Consider the following 14014-nt stretch of genomic DNA (forward strand, 5'->3'; position numbering starts at 1 on the left):
TGGGACAGCTTGGCTAGGAGCACACGTCTGTTGCCGGAATATTGTCTGGTCCTGTAGACTTTGCAGTACCCAGTGCCCCTCCCACCATTTGCCTATAGTCCTGCAAAAATGTTTCCTTTTCAGATAATGATCCAATTCCTGTTTGGCTGCCACGATTGACACTGTTGACACCGCGCACACAGGCGGTGCATTCCAGATCCTAACCAGTCATTACATTAAAAAAATGAGTTGATCATGTCTTCATTGTTTCTTTGCCAATGTAAAGGATCAGCCATGAGCAGATTGTTTGGAATTCTCTCCCCCAGCAAGCAGAAGAGTTTGGTTCATTGAATTCAAGGTGGAGTTAGACCGATTTCTGATCTACAAGGGAGTTGAGGGTTATGGGGGACAGGCAGGAAAATGAAGCTATGGTCACAATCAGATCAGCCACAACCTTGTTGAATGACGGAGCAGGTTCGAGGGGTCAAATGGCTGACTCCCACTCCGAACTGATCCCTGCGATGGCAGAATTGTCGAGGAGGGGAGACTGAATCTACTGGGCTTGTATTCACTGAGTTTAGAAGAATGAGAAGATATCTCATTGAAACGTACAAAATTCTAACAGCGCTGGACCGACTGGGTTCGGGGATGTTGTCTCCTCTGGTTGGAGGGGTCTTGAACACGGGGCACAGTCTCGGGATACAGGGTAGGCCATTTAGGACGGAGATGAGGCGAAACCTCTTCACTCAGAGGGTCGTGAGCCTGTGGAAGTGTCGACCACAGAAGGCTGTGCAGGCCAAGCCACTGGATGTATTGAAGGAGGAAATAAGATTTCTGTATTCAAAAGGGGTATGGGGAGAGAGAAGGATGATGGTGTTGAGATAAAGGATCAGCTTTGAGCAGATTGAATGGTGGAACAGACGTGGAAGGGCCTCCTGATCTGTTTCTAGTTTTGTTTTTACGTTCACCTTAATCTGGTTGTTGAACCTTTCACCAATGCAAATAGTTTTGCCTCTTCACTGATGTTCCTCGTCTCTGCAGCCGTTCTCGTGAATTCTTTCTGCACCTTCTCTGATACTTTCTCATCTTTCCAGAGGTGCACTGCCCAGAACTGATGTCAACTGCAGTTGAGGTTGCCCCAGTGTTTGAGACGGGTTGCAGCATACCTTCCTTGCTTTTGTGCTCTATCAAGAAAGCCCAGACCCCAGTGTGCGCGGTTCATTGCTTTCTCAAATAGCCATGCTACTTTCAATGATTTGTGCGCATATACCCAGAGGCTCTGCTGTTCCTACACCATCGGTTAAATTGCCCCTCATTCTTTCTACCAAAATGAATAGTTTATAGAATGGTTACAACACAAGAAGCCATTTGGCCTGTCCTGTTGGCTCTTTGCAAGAGTAATTCACCCAGTGCCCCATCCCACATTTTGCCTGCAGCTCTGCAAATGTTTCCTTTTCAGATAACTATGCAATTCCTGTTTGACTGCCACGATTGACAATGTTGACACCGCGCACACAGGCAGTGCGTTCAGATCCTAACCAGTCATTACATTAAAAAAATAATTTCCTCATGTTGTTTCTTTTTCCAATTACTGTAATTCTGTGTCCTCTGACTCTCGACCTTTTCACCAACTGGAAGTTTCTCCCTCTCCACTCTGACCAGTTTCATAGAATCAACAGTGCAGAAGGAGGCCATTCAGCCCATCAAGTCTGCGCCGGCCCTGGGAAAGAGCACCCTATATAAGCCCATGCTTCCACCCTCTCCCCGTAACCCAGCAACCCCACCCAACCTTTTTTTGGACACTTAAGGGGCAATTCAGCCAATCCACCGAACCTGCACACCGTTGGACTGGTAGGAAACCAGAGCACCCGGAGGAAACCCGTGCAGACTCCGCACAGACAGTGACCCGAGCCAGGAATCGAACTTGGGACCCTGGAGCTGTGAAGCCACAGTGCTCACTAATTTGATTGCTCGAGCTTCTCTTTTCAAATCTCTCATGCCACCATATCCTTCCTAAAGTGTATCGCCTAGAGCGAGACATAACACTAATTGAGGCCAGACCAGTGTTTTTATGTAGGTTTATCAAAACTACCTTGCTTTTGCACACACTACCCTAATTTATAAAACCCAGTGCACTGCATGGCTTATTAATCATACTGATAACCTGTTCTCTCACCTTCAGTGATTTATACACACGTGTACACTCGGGTCCCTGCTCCTGCACCCTCTTAGAATTGTACATCATCTCGACTCATTTTTCCGACCAAAAGTAATCATACTGTTCTAAATTAAATTTCACCTGCCACCTGTCTGTCCATTCCACCAACCCAAGTCCTTAGCGTCCTCGGTCCACCGTATTTCCAAGATTCGTACCGTTCAGAAATTGTGTCCTGTGTACCACGGTCTAGGTCATTAATATGTATCAGAAAGAGCAGGGGTCTTCCTGAACACCTCGTATTTCGAGGTATTTGACACCTAGTCCTGCCTTCCGTATGTCTCATTAAAGTCACATCATATTCCCAGAAGGCCATGCCTCACCAATTTTATTTCCAATACTCCGTGCGTTCACATAGATATTCAGTAACCCGGATTTAAACTCTATTGCTGTTTCCCTTACTCTAGCCCCACCTATCAACTTCCTTATTCTAGTGCTGTCTATCTCTCCCAGTATTCTGTACACCTTGCTGTTCCTCTCTGATATGACCTTCTAGCTCCCACACCCCTGCCCATCCAATAGCAGTAGTAAAATGGCCTGCAAAGGTATTGATCACACCTCTCTCTAGATGCAAACCCATTGGGTCTGTACAGGTCCCGTTCTCTTCCTTCTCTTCCCCCCCCCCCCCCCCCCCCCCCCCCCCCCTCTCAATTCCATGTACATCAGCAGCAATACTCTCATTAACCGTCTGCTACCTCATCAAAACAAACTCCAGGCTAGCTGATTTATTTTTAAACCAATCATGCTGTTAATCCACGTTTGTCCAAGTGATTTATTGAGCGGAATTTACCGACTGTCCACACCGGCGGGATATTCCCGTCTCGCCGGCGCACATTCCTGGCAACGAGGGGTGCAGTCAACGGGAAATCCTGTTCTGGCGGGCCGCCTGCACTGTCGAAAATCCCGCAGCGGATTGCTTGGTAAATCCCGCCCATTATTTGGGACAAAATTTGTTTTCAAGTTTTTCCTATCCCAGATGTTAAATGGAGTGGTGTGTCGTTGCTGGGCTTCTCCTTTCACCCCTTTTTTTGAACAAGGATGCAACATTTACAGTTCTCCAGTTCTCTAGCACCATCCCTGTATCGAAGGAGGGTTGGAAACCTCTGGCATACTTCTGAAATTTCCTCAAATTTCAAATTTATGCTATAAATTGAGAGAGGTGGATACTCAGCGAGACCTTGGTGTCCTCAGTGTTATGGGCCAGGGTTTAGAAAACTCCAAAGTATATTATGGAGTTCACCTGACCTACAACTGCTTATTGATTTTGGTTACGATGAGCACAAGAGCCTGCCTTTCAGGTGTTATTCAAAGGAGGCCTTCGGCGCTTTCAATCAAAAAACAAGCTTTATTCTATGAATTTAGTTAACATTTTTATAAACACAGTAAGAATTTTTATCAACTATAAACATAAAGACCCCACACAGCTACAGTAATCTATGTATAACCCTTAATGAATTCCTCCTTAACTGTTCCAATTCAATAACAAAATTCAATTAAAACCAGAAACCCCTTTTCAAAGGTGTGGCTCAGCACACTGCATTCTCACTGGTATAAGACTTGTTATTGATACTCTGTTCTCCTTTTCAAACAGCAGATTTGAATTCCTTCCAGAAAGCAATTATCTCTTTTACGTTATCAAGCCGTCTGGAAACAGCTTTTAAAAGGAAGACAGAGAAACACTTCTTTCAACCTGTGCAGTTCAAACCCAGTCCAAACTCAAAGCGAAAGTAAAACTCAGGGCCACAACTCAGCTCCACCCACACAATGACATCACTGAAGCAATGTTGTCATTCATCTCAAGAGGCTTGGAATATAAAAGCAGGGATGTACTGCTGAAGCTTTATAAAGCATTAGTTAGGCCCCATTTAGAATACTGTGAGCAATTTTGGGCCCCACACCTCAGGAAGGACATACTGGCACTGGAGCGGGTCCAGTGGAGATTCACACTGATGATCCCAGGAATGGTAGGCCTAACATACGATGAACGTCTGAGGATCCTGGGATTATATTCATTGGAGTTTAGGAGGTTGAGGGGAGATCTAATAGAAACTTACAAGATAATGAATGGCTTAGATAGGGTGGATGTAGGGAAGTTGTTTCCATTAGCAGGGGAGACTAGGACCCGGGGGCACAGCCTTAGAATAAAAGGGAGTCACTTTAGAACAGAGATGAGGAGAAATTTCTTCAGCCAGAGAGTGGTGGGTCTGTGGAATTCATTGCCACAGAGGGCGGTGGAGGCCAGGACGTTGAGTGTCTTTAAGACAGAAGTTGATAAATTCTTGATTTCTCGAGGAATTAAGGGCTATGGAGAGAGAGCGGGTAAATGAAGTTGAAATCAGCCATGATTGAATGGTGGAGTGGACTCGATGGGCCGAATGGCCTTGCTTCCGCTCCTATGTCTTATGGTCTAAGCCATGTGATAAGATAAAAACCTTTCTTAAAGGGACACTCCCATGACATCAGTTGCTGAAAGTAAGCGCGCAGGTACAGCAGGCAGTAAAGAAGGCAAATGGGATGTTGGCCTTCATAGTGAGAGGATTTGAGTACAGGAATAGGGATGTTTTACTGCAATTGTTTAGGGCATTGGTGAGGCCACACCTGGAGTATTGGGCACAGTTTTAGTGTCCTTATCTGAGGAAGGATGTTCTTGCTATGGAGGGAGAGCAGCAAAGGTTTACCAGGCTGATTCCTGGGATGGTGGGACTGTCATATGAGGGGAGACTAAATCAGTTAGGATTATATTCATTGGAGTTGAGAAGAGTAAGAGGGGATCTCATAGAAACTGACAAAATTCTAACCGGATTAGACAGGGTAGATTCAGAAAGAAAGTTCCCGATGGTGGGGAGTCCAGAACTAGGGGTCATAGTTTGAGGATAAGGGCTAAACCTTTTAGGACTGAGGTGAGGAGAAAGATCTTCACCCAGAGAGCGGTGAATCTGTGGAATTCACTCCCACAGAAAGTAGTTGAGGCCAAAACATTGTGTGATTTCAAGAAGAAATTAGATACAGCACTTGGGGCTAAAGGGATCAAGGGATATGGGCGGAAGGTGGGGTCAAAGAGTATTGAACTTGATGATCAGCCATGATCATAATGAATTGCGGAGCAGGCTCGAAGGCAGCTGATAAGTCCAATGTGAAAGCTTCAGGCTCTGAGTCCAAATGCATTTGCCCACAGTTGGCATTTTACATGAGTTGCTTTTTGCCCACACTCCACTGCCTTGGCTGCATGTTTCCATCAAAGTCTGTTCAGCGTCTTCCCAACTGAACCATGAGTTGGTGAAACGAAAAAATGAAATGAAAATCGCTTATTGTTCCAAGTAGGCTTTAAATGAAGTTACTGTGAAAAGCCCCTAGTCGTCACATTCCGGCGCCTGTTCGGGGAGGCTGGTACGGGAATTGAACCGTGCTGCTGGCCTGCATGGGTCTGCTTTCAAAGCCAGCTATTTAGCCCTGTGCTGAACCAGCCCCGATAGATGTTTGAGGTGGAGATGTTTGACCCCTTTATGGATCCTTTGAGGTCACCGCAGTGCTTTAGTGGAGGTGGCTTTGAGCGATTTAGTACCTTGATGCTGAGCATGTTGGATTGGGTAGAGAGCTTGCTGTTGTGCTGCCTTTCTTGTGGAGGATATTTTGAAGACACTGCTGGTGCTTCTGCCTCACCTGCTGCAGACTTGAACAGGGGCAGCACTTGGGCTCAAATTAAGCAGACAATTGCAAAGTCCGCCTCTTCAAGGGTCAGTACCTTGCACCCTTTCTTTTTTCAATCAGACTAGCTTTGACACCAGGAAAGCAATTTTGTGTCTGGCAGTAGCAAATGCCTCTCCCTCAGACTTCAAAATAGCTTCTGTGCCTCACCCATAGCATACCCAGAGCTCCAAAATGGAAATCAGCTTAGATTCATGAAATGAGCCTGTTCACAGAAATGAGCAACACCGGCTTTAATGTTTTGCTTGCAAAAAAAAAAAAGTTTCGATATTTGGAATTGGTCGCATTTAAGAAAAGAAATTGACGTTCCCTCGAATGCAAACAAACACCTCATATGGTGCCAATCAGCTTCCAGAACATGATGTCGGATCAGTGTTAAACATTGAGCACGATGACAATTTAGCAAAAACAAAAAATTTAACATAAACCGGAAAATATGTCCTAAAGGATAAACGACTTTAAAACAAAATGGTGTTAACAGAACAACTTAAAGCGAGGACCTGCCCGCACGCTAACCTTTTGTGATTCATCCATGAGAAAACATCAATTTCTCTGTAGCACAGCATTCTGCTGTGTCTCTCCATTCAAAACATGTTCTATTTTTCAATTCTTCCCACCAAAGTTGACAATGTCACATTTCCCACATTATACTTCCAATGACAATTTTAACTTCAATCACTTCAATAAGGGGAAGTGGTGGCATAGTGTTATTGTCACTGGACTAGTAAACCAGAAACCCAGAATGCTCTGGGGACCCGGGTTCAAATTCCGCCACTGCAGATGGTGAAATTTGAATTCAATAAAAATCCGGAATTAAAAGTCTAATGACGACCATGAAACCATTGTTGATTGTCGTAAAAACCCACCTGGTTCACTAACGTCCTTTAGGAAAGGAAATCTGCCGTCCTTACCCGTAGTCTGGCCTACATGTGACTCCAGACCCACAGCAATGTGGTTGACTCTTCACTTCCTCCTCAAGGGCAATTAGGGATGGGCAATAAATGCTGGCACAGCTGGTGATGCCCACGTCCCATGAACGAATATAAAAAACCTTAACCCTACCTCTTGCAGAATGCAAAGTCCTTTTGCAGGCTCTTTGTAGCCTCCTCACAATGTACTTTGCTGGCTATCTTTGCATTAGCAGCAAATTTGACACTTTGTCCCTTCCTCTCAGTCATCGATTATAGGTAGTTGAGGTCCCAGCACTGATCCCTGTGGCATTCCACGAGCTAGTTGGCCAGCATGAAAAACACCCATTTATTCTGTTCTGTTTTTTTAGTTAGCCAGTCCTCTATCCATGTTAATCTATTACCCCCAACACCACAAACTCTTGAATGGCATAGTAACCATAGGCATCTTGTGCCTTTTTGCAAACCATATACACTACATCTACTGGTTCCCCTTTATCCACCCTGCTGATCATATGCTCAAAGAATTCTAATAAATTTATTAAGCACAATTTCATAAAACCATATTGACTCTGCCTGATTATTATGATTCTCTAACTCTTGCTGCTACTCCTTAATAATGGATTCCAGCATTCTCTTGTGACATGTTAATCTACTGTCCAGGGAACTACAGGCCGGTGAGCCTTACTTCAGTGGTAGGGAAATTACTGGAGAGAATTCTTCGAGACAGGATCTACTCCCATTTGGAAGCAAGTGGACGTATTAGCGAGAGGCAGCATGGTTTTGTGAAGGGGAGGTCGTGTCTCACTAACTTGATAGAGTTTTTCGAAGAGGTCACAAAGATGACTGATGCAGGTAGGGCAGTAGATGTTGTCTATATGGACTTCAGTATGGCCTTTGACAAGGCCCCTCATGGTAGACTGGTACAAAAGGTGAAGTCACACAGGTTCAGAGGTGAGCTGGCAAGATCGATACAGAACTGGCTAGGTCATAGAAGGCAAAGAGTAGCAATGGAAGGGTGCTTTTCTAATTGGAGGTCTGTGACTAGTGGTGTTCCGCAGGGCTCAGTGCTGGGACCTTTGCTGTTCGTAGTATATATGAATGATTTGGAGGAAAATGTAACTGGTCTGATTAGTAAGTTTGCAGACGACACAAAGGTTGGTGGAATTGCGGATAGCGATGAGGACTGTCGGAGGATACAGCAGGATTTAGATTGTTTGGAGACTTGGGCAGAGAGATGGCAGATGGAGTTTAATCCGGACAAATGTGAGGTAATGCATTTTGGAAGGTCTAATGCAGGTAGGGAATATACAGTGAATGGTACAGCCCCTCAAGGGTATTGACAGTCAGAGAGATCTTGGTGTACAGGTCCACAGGTCACTGAAAGGGGCAACACGGAGAAGGTAGTCAAGAAGGCATACGGCATGCTTGCCTTCATTGGCCGGGGTGGAGTAGAAATCTTCTTTGGACTCATTATTGGCATCAAGGGTTGTTGACAAGTTCACTCTTGATGGCGAATCCAATTCCATGATTCTCCGGTTTTCCCTCTCCAAAGGTGTAACCACCGCCATCTTCCCTTAGCTGCCCTTTGTCTGCTCTTTGGGTCTCTCGCAGGGCAGCAACGTCACCGTTGAAGTGCCTGAGCTCATAAGCAACAAAGACAGTTCTCCGTTCCGGTCGATTGTTTTGCTCGTTATCCAGGAGGGTTTGTACATTGCAGGTTCTGATTTTTGATTTTCTGACCGTGGGTAGATGAGCTGCTGGATGTGGTTTTCCAGCCAGGTTGGGGATAGAACAGACTATTCTTACAGCGCCTTTTCTAGCCCTTCCCCATGTGGGGTGAGTGCGGGTCCTGGAGAGAGAGCTGCTCAGTTGTGAAGAAAGCTGCCGATCGATCTCTTGTCCCTGTTCCAAGAGCAAAACGACTGAATCAAACTCCGCCTCCTATGTGCTGGTCTGAAACTAGGGACTTCAGAGCTCTCTGACCTACCCAGTCACTTCTCTCCGATCGCTACAGGACTTGTCTGTGTGGCTGGGAGGGGGGGGATGCTGATTTCCTCTAGGTAGACGTTTGGTGGAAGATATCTTATAACGTTGGTATGCTGTTGCACATCTGCAGACACACGATCCTTGACAGGGTAGGTCTAGTTCCAGTGGCAAGGGAACCTCGACTGGAGATGTCCCTACTGCTGCAGCTTTCACCCGCCATTGTAGCCGTTGATATCATTCGGGTATCTGCCATCTGATCCGCCGTTGAGGACTTGTTTTGGATTGCTCTTTGTCTGGTTCCTCCTCTCCAACCTTACCGTCATGGCTGACCCTGCCAGGAGTTTAAGACTCCCAACTGCACTGTGCTTGGGATCAAAGGAACGTTCAAGCCTCTCCACCAGGGCAACGTGAGGGTGAGTGTTGGGCTAAAGTGACAACTGATGATGTAACTATAGGGTAATCCTGGTTGGTTGGACAAGCAGTGGAAAGCAGGCTCGTGCTCTGTGCTGGTAAACTTAAGGTTTTAGCATGTTAAACAGGAGCATGTTCATGCTCACTCTGGCAGCTTTAGCCTTGGCTTTGGACTTGTGTAAGTGGGATGTAGCTCTTTGTAGAACGAAACTACCTGTGGCACTTTCTTAGTGGCTTGGTTTGGGAACTTTAGCACTCTAACCAGAGAAAGCCTTCTAATTTGGTCTGCTCGGTTACATGACTATGCAATGGTCCTGGAATATACTGTAAAAATGGTACAATTAGTTGTTTGATGGTACAGAAAAAGTATTTGTGGGGGGAAAAAAAGAGTCATGTTGAAGCTTTCTGTCTTGCACTCATCAGGACAATTCTCAAGAATACCGATACAAGGCGAAAACGTGGGCAGAACGGTAGCACAAGTGGATAGCACTGTGGCTTCACAGCGCCAGGGTCCCAGGTTTGATTCCCCGCTGGGTCACTGTCTGTGCGGAGTCTGCACGTCCTCCCCGTGTGTGCGTGGGTTTCCTCCGGGTGCTCCAGTTTCCTCCCACAGTCTAAAGACGTGCAGGTTAGGTGGATTGGCCATGATAAATTGCCCTTAGTGACCAAAAAGGTTAGGCGGGGTTATTGGGTTACGGGGCTAGGGTGGAGTGCATTACGGGGCTAGGGTGGAGTGCATTACGGGGCTAGGGTGGAGTGCATTACGGGGCTAGGGTGTGTGCAGACTCGATGGGCCGAATGGCCTCCTGCACTGTGTTCCATGTTCTAAAACCATTTATTTATTCTGTATGAGAAGAGTGCTGATTCGATGGCAAGTAGACACTGGTTGAGGTGCTGCCATGGTGAATGTATCTGTTAACTGCCCAGCATTGTTTGAAATTTAAACCAAGCAGTTTGATCGTGATTGGTCACGGCATTGCCCTGAGAAATCAATCACATTTCTTTTAGCTGAAACAGACAAAATTTGTGTACGTGTTCTTTCTGTCTGTGAAGAACCGGGCCCTGTGTACTAATATATGTAATGTCCAGTCCACACCAAAGCAGCACACTGCGAGCCCGACTGATTGAATCCTGGAGATCTGCATCTTCCAGCATGGAAACCCTGCTCCTGCGGAACGAACTCCGATGGATGGGCCATTGCATTGGGATGCCCAGAAACTGCCTCCCTCGGCAGGTTCTATTCTCCCAGCTCCCCAATGCTCTAAAGGCGGTCAAAGGAAAAGGCTCAGGGCCGCCCAAAAGCACGGCGGCATTAATACCACTGCCTGGGAGGAGAAGGCTGCGGACCGTTTCACATGGCTACATTTCGCACGAACCGGATTGAGGTCATCTTCTTGAGGGATCGCCGACAGTTGTCAGCGTAATTCTTAGCACACTGCGAATTGTTTCGCAAATGTTGCCCAATCGCCGAATCACCTCTAATGTTGGCTTGATGCTAAAGTAGGGTGCATTGAGGCATCCTGTGTGATAATGGCTACCCTGACAGATTGTTTCACTCTGTGTATCACACAAACTCAAACAGGTCGGCCCTGAAAAGTGTCCCGTCTACCTCTGACTCCTCTGGAAGGACAAGGTATCTCAGTAGCAGCACGGTATTGCAGTATTGGCCACTGACAGGATGCTGCCATCAAACCAAATAGATGTTCTGCCCATCATAAAATGTGTTGTCTGAATTTCAGTGCCAGTGAGATGCTAGGTATGTTGACTGTATGTTCCAAAGACGGGTGAATTGTATCAAACAGCATGTCCCAGCCACTGTTGCAACATACCCAACCAGCCTGTCCTTTCAAAACTCAATACATCGTGTCCAACGTTAGCATGGTACATTAATGTGTACTGGAAGCTACATGTATTAATACACAGGGCCCTGCCCTTCACAGATAATAGAATATGCGCACACATTGCGCCTGTTTCAGCTGAACATAATAAGCGATGGACGTTAACTGACTCATTCCTCAGGGCAATGTCTTGACAATTCAGGATCAAACTGCCTGGTTTAAATTTCAAACAATGCTTGGAAGTTAACTGTCAGTCGTCTAGTACATTCTCCATGGCAACACCTCTACTGATCAGAGTCTACATGCCAACCAATCAGCACGCTCTTCTCGTACAGTCTAAATTGTTTTTCCCCATATTGGCATTCTTGTGAAGTGTCCTGATGAGTGCAATATAGAATTTACAGTGCAGAAGGAGGCCATTCGGCCTATCGAGTCTGCACCAGCTATTGGAAAGAGCACCCTACCCAAGGTCAACACCACCACCCTATCCCCATAACCCAGTAACCCCACCCAACACTAAGGGCAATTTTGGACACTAAGGGCAATTTATCATGGCCAATCCACCTAATCCATATGAAAAGCTTCAATGCCTTTTTTCCCCCAGATATTGAAATACAGTACAGTAGGGTAAGATTAGTATTTTAAAATCTATGCTGGAGTCTTTGCCTACTCGCCAGAAGATGAAGGGCTGAAGCATAATCTCCGTTTACTCCACTAAATCAATGGATTGTGGGTTTAAGCCTCACTTTAGGACATTGGGCAAACCATCTCGGCTGATTGCCAAGAGAGTGGTGCAACATATGCCAGATGAGCTGCTAAACCAACCCTTGTCTGCCTTTTTAAATGAGTTTGAAAAGCCTCCGGTTTTGTTGGAAGAAGAACCTGGGGGGTTTCCTGGTTATTTGTTGTTTGTGACCTCTTGTGCGCAAAACAGCTGCGACCTTCACGGAAAAGCACTGAGATGTAATCAGGTTCTAGAAGTAAAAGTAGTTTTTTTTTTCCACTGTAAGGTGTACATTGATTGCTTTACAATGGTTATCAAAGCACTTTGTACTGGCTTTTAAAATTTGCTTGGGAACACGTGGTATAGGACCAGTTATAAGTATCCTTCCCCTCTAATACTTGCCTGGTTCTTTCAGTGGTAGCATTCTTACCTCAAACTGTAAAAGCCCCATTCCACAACTCAGGAGTACATAATATAGGCTGAGATTAAACTGAACCTCCATCTCCCTGAAAAACGGATGTAAAAGTACTCTGGCACTATTTGAAGAGCAGGAAGTTCTCCGCCTGGTGTCATGGCTAACATTTATTTATCCTCGAGCAATGCCATCAAAACAGGTTGAACATTTATTAACTTGCTGCTTGTGGTATCTTGTTGAGCGCAAAATGACTGCTGCATTCGCCTATCTACATTTCAGAAGTAATTCATTGGCCATGAAGTGCTTTCAAACGTCTAAAGGACGTGCAAGGTGCTATATCAATGTTTTCAATGCGGTCCTAATCCCGAGACTTGTATTTCCCTTTTGTATGGGTACAGCAGAAAATATTCACTAAACCAATGATTGTTATCCTGCTTGTGGGAGGAGGGAGAATTATTGAACTGTTATCCATCCATTTGTCCACTAACATTTAATTTCTCACCTCAATAACAATTGAAATCTAAATTTGCATAAACGTAATCAACTTCTTGATGGCTATTGGATTCTTTCTGAAAATTCCCGTTTGACCTCTTCTTCATGCTTGTGTACGATTTCAGCTCAATAATTCTATTGGATTTTCACTAGATTTGGTAAGTGATTTTTGTCTCGTCAGATTTTTTTTGCTTTCTTTCTGTTCGTATGCAGTGGAAACTCTGCGTGTGTACATGCATCCAAAGTGAAAATCACTTTTAGATTTTTGCAGAAGTTCACAAGTAACTTTTTCTTATCAGACACTGGGATCCTTTCGAAAATGGGCTTGTCGGGAACTGTCCGTGTCTCCCGTCTCCGAAAATCAGGTAGGGGCTTTTGTTGTCAAGGTGCCAACACACACTCTATTTTGAGAGGCATGTTTCTGTTAAAAGCCCACAAAGACTGCTCTGATGTTAGAGCCAAATCTTTAACTCTGCATGATTTTGAGCAATTTAACAAAAACTTCGATGTGACCGGAAAGAACTTCCAAATTATGGCTATTGATGTTGAAGTTAAATTCAGATAAATTTAAATACCAACTTTATCCTTGTGGCCAAGAATTCCAGTCCTTTTCCTTGCCAAATATTATTTGGGCTGAAATAGTTAATGCAGTGATATGACATGCTTTCCATGGACGGTCATGTTTCCCTAGTTGGATAGTCCACGAACTATCTCTACTTAGAACTGAGGAAAGGCGCTGACGCCCATTGGTGCGTGGGATTAATCAACTGCAGTGGAGTTTGCACTTATCTTAGCCAGCTCCTAATGTACTCTTGGGTCATTGTATCTGTGTGTACATTTCAGGGCTCATGTCTAAGACATGCAACTTTATTTTTGCAGAATCTGTTGCCAACAGCCACACCTCAGGACGCTCAACAGTGGTTGCACAGAAATCGATTTTCTCCATACTGCAGGCTCTTCGCAAACTTCTCTGGTACCTTTTGCTTATTAACTTATTTGGATGAAAATATTTGTCACGATTACCTGGGGTGCTGGAATGGGTCGCAGCTCATTCCTTCCATCTACAGGACCGAGCTTTACCTTCAGTTGGGCCTGAAGAATTAAGTCTTTGAACACTTGTGATCCTCGGGGAACAATGTTTAAAGCCTCTGTTCCGTGTCCAGTAGCATCGTACCCACAACACAAGGTTATGATCTTGTAAATTGAATTGGAAGTCTTTAGTGAGATTTCAGGAGTGGCTGGTGTGGGACGTGGACTATGATAGAGATGCTGAGTGAGACTGAGGTCCAAAGTGGAGAAAGCACACTTGTTGACCTGCCTTAGCACCACCTTGTTGCA

General features: G+C 45.2%; 1 protein-coding gene across 3 annotated transcripts in view; it reads left to right on the top strand.

The window, feature by feature from the left end:
• Positions 1 to 14014, top strand: part of tfcp2 (transcription factor CP2) — a 122477-nt gene that overhangs the window by 61825 nt on the left and 46638 nt on the right. For 2 of the 3 annotated variants that reach the window (XM_072494024.1, XM_072494027.1), the window contains exons 10-12: positions 12802 to 12834; positions 12976 to 13041; positions 13556 to 13649. In XM_072494024.1, the coding sequence (XP_072350125.1) occupies positions 12802 to 12834; positions 12976 to 13041; positions 13556 to 13649 (193 nt within the window). The remainder of the gene's footprint in view (positions 1 to 12801; positions 12835 to 12975; positions 13042 to 13555; positions 13650 to 14014) is intronic. The other variant, XM_072494026.1, reaches the window with a different exon arrangement.

This window comes from Scyliorhinus torazame, chromosome X (assembly GCF_047496885.1).
Source record: "Scyliorhinus torazame isolate Kashiwa2021f chromosome X, sScyTor2.1, whole genome shotgun sequence".
Classification (NCBI taxonomy): Eukaryota; Metazoa; Chordata; class Chondrichthyes; order Carcharhiniformes; family Scyliorhinidae; genus Scyliorhinus; species Scyliorhinus torazame.